Source organism: Balaenoptera borealis (genome assembly GCF_965194805.1).
Source record: "Balaenoptera borealis genome assembly, chromosome: 5".
Classification (NCBI taxonomy): domain Eukaryota; kingdom Metazoa; phylum Chordata; class Mammalia; order Artiodactyla; family Balaenopteridae; genus Balaenoptera; species Balaenoptera borealis.
The window spans coordinates 134,880,164-134,894,446 of NC_138862.1; the positions used below are offsets into that span (position 1 = coordinate 134,880,164).

The 14,283-nt window shown below is 37.4% G+C and overlaps 1 protein-coding gene across 7 annotated transcripts in view; it reads right to left on the bottom strand.

Annotated features, from left to right (window-relative positions):
- ATP2C1 (ATPase secretory pathway Ca2+ transporting 1) overlaps positions 1 to 14,283 on the bottom strand; it is a 117,679-nt gene that overhangs the window by 61,097 nt on the left and 42,299 nt on the right. For all 7 annotated transcript variants that reach the window (XM_082392649.1, XM_082392648.1, XM_082392652.1 and 4 more), the window contains 2 exons: positions 3,448 to 3,558; positions 1,880 to 1,996 (listed from right to left, as the gene is read on the bottom strand). In XM_082392649.1, coding sequence (XP_082248775.1) covers positions 1,880 to 1,996; positions 3,448 to 3,558 — 228 coding nt within the window. The remainder of the gene's footprint in view (positions 1 to 1,879; positions 1,997 to 3,447; positions 3,559 to 14,283) is intronic.

The following is a 14,283-nucleotide window of genomic DNA, read 5'->3' on the forward strand; positions in this document are numbered from 1 at the left end:
CAATTGGGCAGCTCTTAAATGACCAAGCACCAGAGCCACCCCAAATTCTTCCAGTTGGACATCCTAGTTAAACGTCAGAGCTCTGCTGCCAGAGTGCCTTCCTATGATGAAACAGTGCCAATCGCCATCAAAGTTGCAAAGTAACTTTGCAAAGAATCCATCCCAGCAGAGAGCCTCAGCCCCTGGATATCATAACTCTGAAGTTAGATGCCACCACCTCCCACTCCCTTTATGGCTCCGTTCCTTGGCACAGTGGTTGCAACCCTGCTTCACATCAGAATCACGTGAAGAGTTTCCAACAAATGCCCAGGTTCACACCAGAGCAATCAAATCAGAATCTCTGGGCACAGGGCACAGGCTTCAGCATTTTTAAAGCACTCCCCAAGTGATTCTAATGCACAGAGGATTGAAAATCACTGCTCCAGCAAAATAAAAGTACAACTGCAATGTGGTTCAGGGTTGACAAACTACACACAAACTGAGCCAGAGTACCTGGGTTTGAATCCAGCTCCAATTTTTGTGTGACCTTAATTTTTTAAGCCCCGGGGGTGCTTCCCTACCTTGTACCAAAAACTGTGGTAAGGATTAACCAAGAATGTATATTAAATCACTGTGTAAACTACAAACCCCTCAAACATTAGCTGCTATCACCACACTTTGAGAGCAAGGCCCATGATCATTCTATTTCACCCTAAAACAGCTGTGCCATGGTACTAAGGAAACCACCTGACAGATGGCAGGCTCCAAATGTTTGCAGAACAACAAATTCAGTGTTCTCTGTAGAGGAGTGAGGAGTCGTCCAGTGCTTTATGATTAACAATTGATATTTACTGTTAATTACTGCTTGCACTTAACTACATTACAGGCACTATTTCATTTCATTCTCACAGCAATCTCATGATGCAGGTTCTCTAGCTTTGAAACAGGATCAAGAAAGCAAAACATTAAAAATCATATTGCCTAGTGATAAGTCAAATCACTGTAATTTATAAATCCAGAGTAAACCTCTGAAGTTTTAGGTAATGTGGAAATGTGGTAAATGTGAGAATACAAATATACATATAAAAAATATTCCAATAAAAACAAGACAGATACAAGGTTCTTCTCTAAAAATTCAGTTTTCCTACTTTAGACAAATTAATTTAAATAAGTTAAAACAGATAGATTTTGGTTCATTAACAGGCAAGGCCCTTTAGAAAAGTTAAAGATTTTTTTTAAAAAGAACCTGCAGGTTAGAAGGCATTAGAAAGTTTCTTCACTAAAAAGAATTTATTTGTTTGGCAAACTAATCCTACTACTTGAAAACTGGCCATAGGAGTTTTTTAGCTTTTCACTAATATACTTGTCATAAAGATAAGAAAAATCTTACAGTAAATTTTTCTGAAAAGATTAGGACATTAATAAAATATAATTAAAAATAGCTATCATCTATTGATAGCTTACTAACTCCTAAGATTATTATCCCCATTTTACAGATAAGGCTCAGAAGATAATAAAGAGCACACAGCTAGTAAGAAATAAAGGAGGAACTTGTACCCAGGCAGTCCAATGACCTAACTTTTACTAATTTTCTAAGCTAGCCATATTACTTTAAAAAAAAATTAGCATTTCTACAATAAAAAATATTTAAGTTAAGACACCTGCAAAGGAAACTACTGTTAATAGTATCACCTCCATGTAATATAAGTCCTTAAAGATTTGCACACTAAAATCATAGAAATTCCAATGTAACAATAAACTCTAACAAATGACAAAATTTAGGTAAAAAACACTTAAAAAAATTATTTCCTTTCTCCAAAAATCACTTCACAAAGGTAAACAACTACATTTACAAAAATACATGTAAGTTACACAACAGGAGAAAATAAAAATATCTCACCTGAGAAATATACTTCTTCCATAGTGGCTCATCTTCACTGATATCAAATTCATTCCAGCCATGGAAGGCTCTCCGATGACTTACTTCACATTTGTTTAGACCGTTCTGAAGATCAGCCTATGAGATTTTACCCATAAAAGTCATTGAGAATATTAGCAGAGAAAAAAAAGAAAACACAAAAAAAGTACATACATATGATCACACTTACAGGAACTTCTATGACAGTCAAAACTAATCTATGGGGACAGAAAGCATATCAAGTGGTTGCCTGGGGCCAGAGCACTGGGAGGGATTAGCTGCAAAAAACATGTGGAAGCTTTTCAGAGTGATGAAAATTTTCTACATCTTAATTGTGGTGATGGTTACATCTGTCAAAATGCAAACTGTACATTTAATATGAGTACACTGTATTTTATATAAATTATACCTCAATAAAAAAATTTTTAATGTAAGCAACAAGATAGAGTTTAATAAACAAAAAAATTATGATTTTCTTTGGAGAAAGAGAAATAACACAAACCAGTCAGGATGTACAGAAAGCAAAATACCAGTACATTTTAACTAGTTTTCTTCATTTTCACTGTTGTCTTGTTGTTTTCTAAAATTAGTTTCTCCAAAAGATCACGCATCTTTCTTGTTCTCTGAGCCTATCAAAATTCTGAGATTGGTGTTACTTTTTGTTCTTGGACTGAATATTTATTCCAAGCAGAAAATCTGTGGTTCCTAAATTACTCAAAATAATGAAGTTAACATGAACTGGTTCTTGGGACATTTTATGCCCTATGAACACCACCTACATTCTTCAGTCACTGCCTCTCATGATTTATTACTTTAACTATCATTAAAGAATAAATTACTTGCATCTCTAAAATAATTAAGTTTCTCTGGCCAAAAGCTTTATAATAGAGTTCACTAATAGAGTCTTGCGACACAAATATATTTAGAGTAAGTAGTTTTAAAACAGAGTATAAATACAACTCGCCCCCCAAAAAAAACCTCAAAAAAAGGATACCCGATGTTTTTAATGCCATTGTTAAAATATGTGAATTCTGAAGGTAGAATTTTAAATATTCTTTTCCTCATGTTTCATTAGATTGTGCTTTTTAAAACTAGGAAGAGATTAAATTACATAAGCAAAGTTTATTTGCAGTTCTGAACTTGTACTTAGCTTTTACATTAGAAAACACATAAAAAAAAGATAAACTCCTAACTCTACTTATGTTAATAATTAAATTATTTTCCTAATCCAACTAATCCTCACACAGCACAAATAGTCCCTAGCAATACTAATGATCTAGAGCTGCACCGTCCAATCAGGTGATCACTAGCCTCATGAACCTATTTAAATTTCAATGAATAAAAACTAAATTAAATTAATTTCAGTTCCTCCCCTAAACTATCCGTACTTTAAATCCTCAACTGTCATGTTTAACTAGTGGCTACTGCACTGGACAGTGCAGAACAGAATATTTCTGTCATCACAGAAAATTCTACCAGATAGCACTTATCTATAGAGTCTAAGTGACTCATTCTACTATCCACTCCCTTCCTCCCCACCAAGCACTTACTTGGAGAATGCTTGCAACTTCAGTGACTGGTAATTCACTTGCTTTTTTTGATGTCAATACAGGAATCATTGTCTCATTTTCAGCATTAGGAATTTTTTGAAAACGTGCAACCTAGGAAATAAAACCAAAGGAAAAATATTTGAATATACTAAACAATTCTAATGCGGTCTAGAATAAATGAAAATTCAAACGTTCCCAGAAACCTTTTTTCACAGTTAGAAAACAAATATTTTCAGACTAATAATGAGTTTCCAGTCCTATTAAGATAATTTTATACTAATCATGTGCTATTCCAGAAAGCACATTTCAAAAATTAAGTCACCAGTGCTAGCTAGAACACAAAATAATTTTCACATTAAAAAAAAAAAAAAGATGCTATTTATACACCAGTGTAATGAGTAAAAAGTAAAACAGATGTCCTGTCTAGCAGATCCCAATGATTACATGGAGTCATAATCCTCTAAACTCATTACGTTTAACACGAGGGACAAGGAACAGCTAAGCTTGCTCCATTTTAACTATTCCTGTTGACCAGCTCATTTCTTAACTATACAGAAAGGACACCGGGCTACTCTACCGAAGCACCATGACAGAACATCAGACTTACAAACCCATTCTCAAACGAGGGGAAACAGAAAGCAGAGAAACCAGACAAGCAGAGGACACACAGGTGAGTGAAGGGGCTGTGAACAAGCAGAGTCACAGAGATGATGGTAACCATGGCACCTACTTGATGCAGCTTCATAAGCAAATATCTACAGAAAAGTGTTTAACACACTTCTAGAAATAAATCCCCAATCCAGACTTGAATCTTTATAGACAAAAAGTTTTGAAAAAGTATGAGAAAGGGAGACAAAAGCTCCACGCTGAAACTTTAGAGAAGAAAACATTTCAGCTGCCACACATCCACTGATTTAAACAATACTGAAACTGAAGTGATCATCTTATTGCCAAGATACAAATCTTTAAGCTTCCAGGTGAAATGTTTTCAACCTTGGATAATCAACATATTTAGGATAAAATATTTCCCTAAAAATTGTTTTTGAGGCAGCACTTCTTTAAGACAACAAATAAGGTCAAAAAAATAATAATTTAAGTTTCTATTATTATTAAAGTATTATTATAGAGACCTGTATCCATTAAAAAAAAAAAAAACTTTGTACTTACTCCAAAAAAACAGTAAATAGCTATGGAAAAAAGAAAAGTATTTCCCAATGTATCCAAGTTCTGGAACAATCATATACACATTTTCTAATCTCATCTATTACAAAGGCATTGTTAAATATTTAAGTATTTTAAAGAAAAGAGCATAAAGTATTTTTCTTTTAATGAGAAGATACTAGTGCCCAAAAATTCTGAGGAAATTGGAAACAGATTACCTTTCTTGACATGGTTATTTTACCTTCTGAGATCATTAAGAAGGATCAAATATGTTTACACTGCCTGCAGTGACAATGAGATTAAGAAAATCTTCTATTTCTAAGATTCACATACATCAGTTTCTTCATATATAATATGAGGATAGTGCCTAAGGTTGTTTGAGGATTACATCCATTAATACAGTATTTGACCCACTAGTAATAAACACTGAAATAGCTATTTTCTCCCAAAACTATTTAATATTTATACGCACATACTCAATAATATAATGAGCTCAATAAATTATTAAGGTTAGTAATGCTAGATTTGCAGTAATTCTTCTATTAGACATACTTCTATTAAACATATCATTAATATATTGGAAACTGCCCCCTCCGGTACAAGAGCCTTACTCACAAAAGTCTTTTTTAAAAGTTACCCTTTGGTAGTTGGTATATAAATAGGGTCTATGTTGGAACACACTTTAGATAAAATCCCTCAGGAGCATTACATGGGCCCAAAAGAGCTCAAAAATCTCAACAGAATGAAGTGAGACTATATTTGATTTAATAAAGGATAAGATAACTCTCTACATATATGAAGGGCAAGAGGGCAACCCCAAACCCAAAGGGTGAGTTTACAGCAGACCAACTTCAGGACTTAGAATGAAGAGTGCCAGATGCTGGGGGTGGTGGCAGAGGCTGGATGGCCATCCACGATAAGGACCGGTTTCCACAACAGAGGGAGGCCACATCCCAGTAAATTCTTGGCCAAAGGCAGTGATGTTAACTGTATTTATGCTTACTAGACTCTGTATCAACGTAAAATTATGAAATCATTAAATTTTAATCCTATTTTCTTTTTAAGCAAATGTTACAGAGATTTACCAACTCAAATGGGTTGTGAGTTATATAAATCATAAGAATATTTTGATTTGTTCATTTACTCTTTTAACAAACACCTGCCATTTATTGAGAATCTGACTCTGTGCTAGGCCCTTAGAATTTAAGAGAGAGCAAAATAAGGGGGAGGGCAAGTGGAGGGAAACAGAAGACAGGTATTAACAAAGAACAGCACAAATGAATGGAAACTGAAATGATCACTACTATGAAGGAGTCCACGGCTAAGGGCGCTTGCAATCAGAGACTACAATCAGGACAGGAAAGGTCTGATGAGGAAGTGATGCTGATGGAAGTGAGAGGCAAGAAGCTGCCTGAGGGAGGGGATGGAAGAACAGAAGGAACTGAATGTGTGAGGAAGGGGGAGCACGGCGAGAGTGAAGCACTAAAGATGGCCAACATTCATCCACTCACTCACTCAGTCCTTTGACACATAATCGATGCTTATTATTCTTGGTACTGGGGACACAAAAGTGACCAAACAGGTAAGAACTCTATCCTCATGGAGCTACATACCAACAGGAAGCAAAAGACCATAAATAATACACGATAAATGCTCTAGAAAACAATTAAGAAAAGGATAAGCAAGGGAGGAGTTACTTCATTTTATATGGTGGGGGGTGGTGGGCACCGCAAGGAGGACCTCTCCAGTAAGGTGACATTTGGGCAGAGACCTGAAAGAAGCAAGGGAACCAGCTATTAGACATCTAGGTAGAAACGTCCAGGAGGAAGGTGGGTACGTGTGCACCTAGGAGAGGTCCAGGCTGAAGCAAGCACGTGTCGTCATGAGCATATAAATGGTATTAAATCTGAGGATAAACATACACACCAGCACAGAAGAAAGGGAAGAGATCTGCAGGCTGACCCTAGGGCATCCTCCCAACAGACAGAAATCCAAGATGAGCTGTGACCAAGAGAAAAGACCAAGAAGGAGCAACCATTGAGGTAAAAGGAGAACCAAGAGAGAAGCAAGTATTTCAAGGACAGTGTAACGGGCTGGGCCAAATGTTACTGAAAAGTTAAGATAAGAACTGAGAGCTGACCACAGGACTTGGTGACAAGGAGATAAATAAATGAGTTCAGTGTAGTATAGTGGGACCCAAAAATCAGGAGTGGGTTCAGCAGAAACAGCAGGAGAGAAGTTAAGAGACAGCAAGTATAAGTAATTCCCATTCTGATGCAAAAGAGGAGCAGGGAAATGGGATCATAGACAGAATGAAATGTAGGGTCATTGTTGGGTTTTTTTTTTTTTAAGATGGAAGAAATAACATCATGTTTGTATGTTGATTAGAATGATAACTGACAACACAGAAGAGAGACAGGAAAACTGATAAAGCAATGTTCTGGACTAAATGAGAGGGGTGGAATCTGGCCAATTTTGAATAGGGCTGGTCTTAGATAAAGGGATGGACAGTTCATTCAGTTACAGATGGGAAGGCAGAGTAACACAAGTAGGATGCAGGCACATTGGTAGCTATGGTGGAGGGAGCATATTGAAACACTCCTCTGAGAAGTAACTGGATTGAAGAAATCAAGACAACATACAAAGCAAAAACAGGCTGAAGAAGTGGGTGGGGATCCTACAGGGTCCTATGGGCCATACTGTAGAATTTCTATATTGATCTTAAGAGCAAAAGGAAGACCTTGAACTGTGGTCTGAAAAATAATAATAATAAATAAAGGCTACAAGTTAGAAAATAAAAGGAGTGGAGAGTAAGAGTGGTGAGAATATGACCAGTCTGGAACCTATTACATAAGTCTAAACAACAGCTAAATGTAGCTTGGACAGGGTGATAAGGTGCAGAAATAGTAGAAGTAGAGGTAAAAATGACAGGACATGATGATGAACTAGATTTCTAGCTTGTCTTGTATGCTAAATAGTAACACTATTCACCCTGGTAAAGAATACTTGGAGACTCTTTTCAACAAATGGTGCTGGGACAACTGTATAACCACACAGAAAAGATTAAAGCTATACCCCTCCCTCACACCATATATAAAAATTAATTCAAAATGGATCAAAGACCTAAATGTAAGAGCTGAAACTATAAAACTCTTACAAGACACGGGCTTAAATCTTCTTGACCATGGCATCCTAGACATAATGCCAAAAGTACAAGAAACAAAAGAAAAAGACTGCACATCATCAAAATTTTAAAATTTTGTGCTGCAAAGGACACTATCAAGAAAGTTAAAAAGATAACCCATGGAATGGGAAAAAATATCTGCAAGTCATTTATCTGATAAGGGGCTTATATCTACAATATATAAACTCTTACAATTCAACAATAAAAGAAAAAAGGACCAATAACCCAATTAAAAATGAGTAAAAGATCTGAACATATATTCCTACAAAGAAGATATACAAATGAGCAATAAGCACAAGAGAAGCTCCTCAACATCATTAGTCATGAGGCAAATACATATTAAAACCACAATGAGATAATACCTCACACCCACTAGGATGGCTAAACTTAAAAAGACTGCCAATAAGAAGTGTTGGAGAGAATGCAGAGAAACTGGAACCCTCATATGCTGTTGGTGAACTGTTAAAAGGTGCAACCACTATGGAAAAGTTTGGCAGCTATTACGTATTATTATGCTATTATGCAAACATTTCAGCTTAAAAACAATCTCTAAGTGATTTAGTAATGCTTCAATTTTGAGAATTATAAAATACAAGTAAGTTCACAGAAGTTAAGTTGAAGGTAACCATCTTAACCACCTGAAATAAACCATTTTAAGAGATAATGTGTCTTTCACATGTTATTTAGAAGTTCACTGTCTACAGATTCAGGTTTCAGGGAAAACTTCCCTGAGCTAAGCCATGAAGAACGGACAGCAGAGAATAGCTAAAATATGCCAAGGAAGTATTCCAAACAAGAGATGAACACTACTAAAAGTCACAGCAATAGAAATTTAATATGTAAGTAGGCCAATCTGGCTAAAATGAAAGAACTGTTTTATTATGTACCTCTACCTCTACTAAATGACTCAGATCTACCCAGACAGTAAGACAAGCTATAAGTTTTTAATTGGATGCATTTAAAAACTGCAGAAACTTTCAGATCTTTAGGATGTTATAATTCAGTCAAATATGGGTCCTATATACATAGGCCCCATAACAGACCTACTGAACGCATATGTCCATTTTACCAGGATTCCCAGGTGTTTCACTCATATTTTTGAGTCTAAGCACCATTATCCATCAGTTTCCAATTCTTATACACATCAGAATTACATGAGGGTTGCTACAGACTGAACTGTGTTCCTCTCTATTCATAAGTTGAAATCCTAACCCCGCAATGTAATGGTATTCAGACATGGGGCCTCTGGGAGATAATTAGGTTATAAGGGTGGAACCCTCATGATAGGATCAGGGCCCTTAAAACAAACACCAGAGAGAGCCTGCATGTGCATGAGCGGGGCAGGCAGGCAGGCTCTCCCCCCGATCCCCACCCTGCCCCGCTCCCACCATGTGAGGACACAACAAAAAGATGACCAGCTGCAGGCCAGGAGAGGACCCTCACCAGCACCCTGATCTTCGACTCCCAGCCTCCAGAACAATGAGCAATAAATGTCTGTTGTTTAAGCCACCCAGTCTATGATAGCAGTCAGAGCAGACTAAGACAGGGGTCTTCTGTTTCTGTTTTAATCCAAGTGTCCAGGCCCCATCCTAGAGAGTGTGAATTATTAGGTCTGGGGTGAAGCCAAGACATTTATTTTTAAAAGCTCCCCAGGGCAGGTCTAATGTGCAGCCAATGTTGATAATCACTGGCCTAGACAATAGGGCTGAAAGGCACGGTTAGATTAAATATGAACATTATAATATTTTATTTTTAAAAGGTAAATACCTTCTAAAATGAGCTACCACCAGAAGTTTATACACTATCCCTGAGGAAAAATTAGTTTTACAAATTCTGTTACTTCACTCAGCACATGAGCAGAAATCTGATTTTTAAAAGAAAGTCAGCAAAGGTAGCCCAAATTACCCAAAAGAAGTCAAGCCATGGGGGAAAACTGAAAATACTTCATCCCTGCCAAGTTGGGGAGTTATTAAACAGAGTTATTAAAATTTTTCAGGTCAACTCTTTGACAGTAAGTTTTCCAAGTTTCACTTGCAAGTAATCAGAAAGACCTCTAACGCCCAAGAAAATCAAGTCTACCAGGCATTGAACTTGAACGAACCAGGCACCTCTCCACAGTTGTTTAATAACTATAGCATAGGAAAGCAGGGCTATCCTGGGAACTCTAAAGGCCAAACCATACAATGCTATTATAAAAATGTGAAGAAGGCATACACAGGCAGAAGAAAACAACAGTGACAAAGCAGTTCCAACAACACTGAGGACAGCAGTTCCAAGAACTGCAGGTTCACAGTGATTTACAGAAATCAAGTAGACCTGCTCAACTGCTTGCTGATTAAAGCCAAAAGTGAATGACACTAAACAATCCCACCTAGATGTGGTTGTAATTACTAACACAGAGAAGCTTACGTGCATAAAACACACTCCAGGTAGAAGGGAGAATTTGGACTTTTGGTACCTGCAAGTCATAATTGTAAGAAAGGCCCATGGCACTATCATTAGAAATATTAGTGAATTTTGGTCCCAAAGGTATTGACCAAATGACTCCACATTTCTTTAACTGACCTTCTGGTTGAGAACAAGGCGGCCAATATTTTTCTGTAACCCTGTATAAGTGTTCATACCCACACCATACCACACTCAGCTGGCGGGGGTGGGGGGCAGATAACAGTAGAGTACAGCAGGTATCAAACCAAACATCCCCTTCAGAATGGGAAGACAGGACAAGGTCCCATGCCCACGCCAACTTCAAACAATAGTTTTGTTTTTATGTATTCTATGTTTTAGCTTTGGGGGAAAAATAGTATTTAAACAAAGAGTTTTACAGCTTTAAAGGGGGGGGGGTTGGGAGAGGGGGTGAAACACTCTAGTATAGTGATTTTTCAAACTTACTAGTTTCAGGTCAACTCTTGACAATAAAAATTTTTCAAGGTTCACTTGCAAGTAAACAGAAAGACACTAGTAATCAGAAAGATTACTAGTGAACCTCAGAATCACCTGGAGGGCTTGTTAAAACACAGGTCACTGGGCCCCAGCCCGAGTTTCTGAATCAGCTGGTCTTGGGTAGGTCCAGAAAGTACATTTCTAACAAGTTCTCAGGGAATGTTGATGATGCTGGTCCAGGGACCACTGCTCTGGTCAAGGTCAGACTTGACTAGATCCCAATTTATAATCCCAATTCTATGTCTTGCCATCTCTGTGTCCCAGAACAAGTTACTAACTTCTCCGTGTCTTTTTTTCTCAGTGGAAAATCAAAATATTACCTATTTTCATTTCAACAAGAGCTAAAAGAAACACCATTTATAAAAGTGTGTAGCATGTTGCCTAGCGTGTGGTTCCCTTCCCCTAAGGTTAACACTAGTGATGTAACATTTATGCATCTGTCTCGCCCCCACTCTAGATCTTCACATGAGTATGACATGGCTTTTGTCATCTTGGTACCCTCTGCGAAGCTCTTAACAATATCCAGCATCAGAAGTACTATTTGAAAAAAAAGAAAATACTGGGATTTTTCTTAATGGACAATTACACAGCAATAGAATAGTGTTACCCTGAGACATACCTATGCCTCTTAAATGATCTTTCACTGAAAGTACAAAAAGGTGACAGGACTGATCAGAAAGAGTGTATGTAATCATCCACAAATTTAGTCTACTATCTTCTACAAGGACTAGCAAGTCCATGTATTTCACCTTTGAAAGTGTTGAGATTAAGGTTTCCAATTGCCAGACACTATTTTATTGGCAAATGTAGCAGCCATGCAAGCAGGAAAAGTCAGCCTGTCCCTGATGAAGCTCTCCAAGGATCAGACTGCTGGCATGGAGCAGAGCAGAAGCTGGCAAGTGTCTCGTAGTGGGCAAGTCTTATTAATAAGTGAGGTGTTTATCAAGAATACAGGTTCTGTAAGTATTCTTGGCAAAAAAATTAAAGTTGCACCCTGACCAGTGGTAACTAGGTCTAGAACAATGGTTCTCAACCCCAACTGTATGTTAAAATCACCTGGGGAGCTTTTAAAAATCCCTACAACAGCAAGAACTCCAGACCAATTAAATCAGAATCCACAGGAACGGTGCGTCCCAAGGATGGGTGGGTACCAGGGATAGTTCTTTTTTAAAAAAACTCCCGAAGTGATAACATACAGTAAGTGCTCTTAACCCATCCATCAATTTACAAGAAATACAGGAGATAGAGAAGCACATTAAATTACCTCAAAAGAATGTACTCAGCAAATTCCAGGCTGTGGGAAATTCTACAGAACAAACAACCTGATTTTGTAAACAAACTACAAGGAAAAGAAAAGAAGGAACATTTTTAGACTAAGAGATATTTAAGAGATATTTACGGCCCAATTACAGTGTGTGGGCTGTATTTCAATCTTGATTCGAATAAATAAACTTAGGGGAAAAAAAAAATCAATCCGAGATCACAGTTGCATTTAACTGTTTTATCTCTTTCCTTAAATCTGGAACAGTTCCTCACTCTTTTTGTCTTTCATGACCTTGACACTTTGGAAAAGTACAAGCAGGGAGTACTGTAGTGATATTCTACAAACTACAACTTGGGTTTGATTTTTCTAAATGGGTGCAAGTGATGCATTTTGGGGGAAAGGGAAACACCACAGAAGTAATGTTGTATCCTCCTCAAAGCATCATTATCAAGAGGCATATGATGTTTGTGAGAAATGGAATACTGCCATATCAGTAAACAAAGGATTTCACAGTCATCATTGATTGCAGCCACCAGCCTACGGTGAGCTGGTGAGCACTGAGGAAACTCCAGCTATGAAAGCACAGGATACTGGCCCCAGATAGCTGAGGTGCGTATCAAAGGAATGATTTCAGTGCGCCCAGACTCATATCTTCCCATACAAAGAAAGGCGTTAAATTCCTTAATTTGGGATATCTGGTTTTCTTTAATTAATAATAATCTTTTGATGTCCAGACTACCTGCCCTTTGTTGCAAAACTCCTATATATCCTGGATCCCCCCTCCTCCTCCTCGGAGCAGTTCTCTCAGGGTTACTTGAGATGCTGCCTCCCGGGCTTGAAGTCCTAAAAATTCCCACTGAATAAAACATAACCCTCAACTTTTAGGCTGTGAATAATTTTCAGTTGACATTTATTATAGATTTGTCTCCCCAGAATTCATATGTTGAAGCCCTAACCCCGACGATGTGACTATATTTGAGACAGGGCCTTTAAGGAGGTAATTAAGGTTAAATAAAGTGGTAAGAGTGGGGCCCTAATCCAAGAGGACTGGTGTCTTTGTAAGAAAAGGAAGACCAGAAGCAGGCACACACAGAGGAAGGGCCACACGAGGTGAGAAGGCAGCTGCCTGCCGCCAGGAGGCCTCACCAGAAACCAATCCTGCCAACACCTTGATTTTAGACTTCCAGTCTCTAGAACTGTGAGAAAATGAATTTCTGTTAAGCCACCTAGTCTGTGGTATTTTTGAGTACTTCCTAACTTTCTGGCACCAAAAGATGTTCAAGCTTATCTTTGCATCTTCCTTGCCCCTACATTAGAATCAGTCCCTTCTCCAGGGAGCCTTAGTTCCTTTCATTGACAAACATTATTCGGAAGTGTCATGGCTTTAAGGCCTTCACCACAGGCTGAGTTAAGGAATATATACATATATGCACAAACACATATCTATATCAATTTTTATGTTTATCTGTAAATATGTTAAAAACCATGAGTCCATACTGAAGCTGCCAATGCCAATCTAACTCTACAGAAGTTCATTACAGCCTTTTCCCTTTCCTTATCTGGAACACTTTTCTCTTACAGTGAAAAACCTGACTTTCATTATTTCATTATCACCATTATATATATTTACTTGCTCTACTCTAGAATACACAGAGTAGTTTTGGAGTTCTAACCATATCACTGTAAAAAAAAAAAAATCTAACTCAAGTACAGTATTTGTGTACAGTTCTGTCTTTAGTCTCAAGTTTGTTTATAGTTCTTTTGTCAACAGCCTTATAGAGTCAAAACCCTGTATTCCTAAATTACTTAGGTTAGTTCTTCCCATGCCCACCCTTCAGTGTGGTTATGTTATTCATTTGAAATATAGTTAGGTTCATTTGTTTCTGTTTGTATTATTCCATTTGGGATTTGGGGCGTATTTTTTTCCCATCCTCTCCCCAATCCTTGTTAATCTTGTTTATTTGAGTATATAAAACATTAGTTTAGTTCTAACAGTTAAAACTACCCAAAACAGGTAAAATCAGTGAAGTGTCAAGCCCTCTCCATCCTTTCAATCTCTCTGTACCCCACCCTCTTTATGAAACCAATCTCATTTCTAGTGTATCTTTCCTATGTTTCCTTCTGTTCAAATGAGCATATGTGTGTATATTTTCTTATTTCCTCTTCTTTTGCTTAGAGTAACATAACCTATATATTCTCTCTTTCACTTAACAGTATATCCTGGAGATCAATTTATCAGTCAGAGTTCAGTTCAGATATCTTCCTCATTCTTCCCATAGCTGCG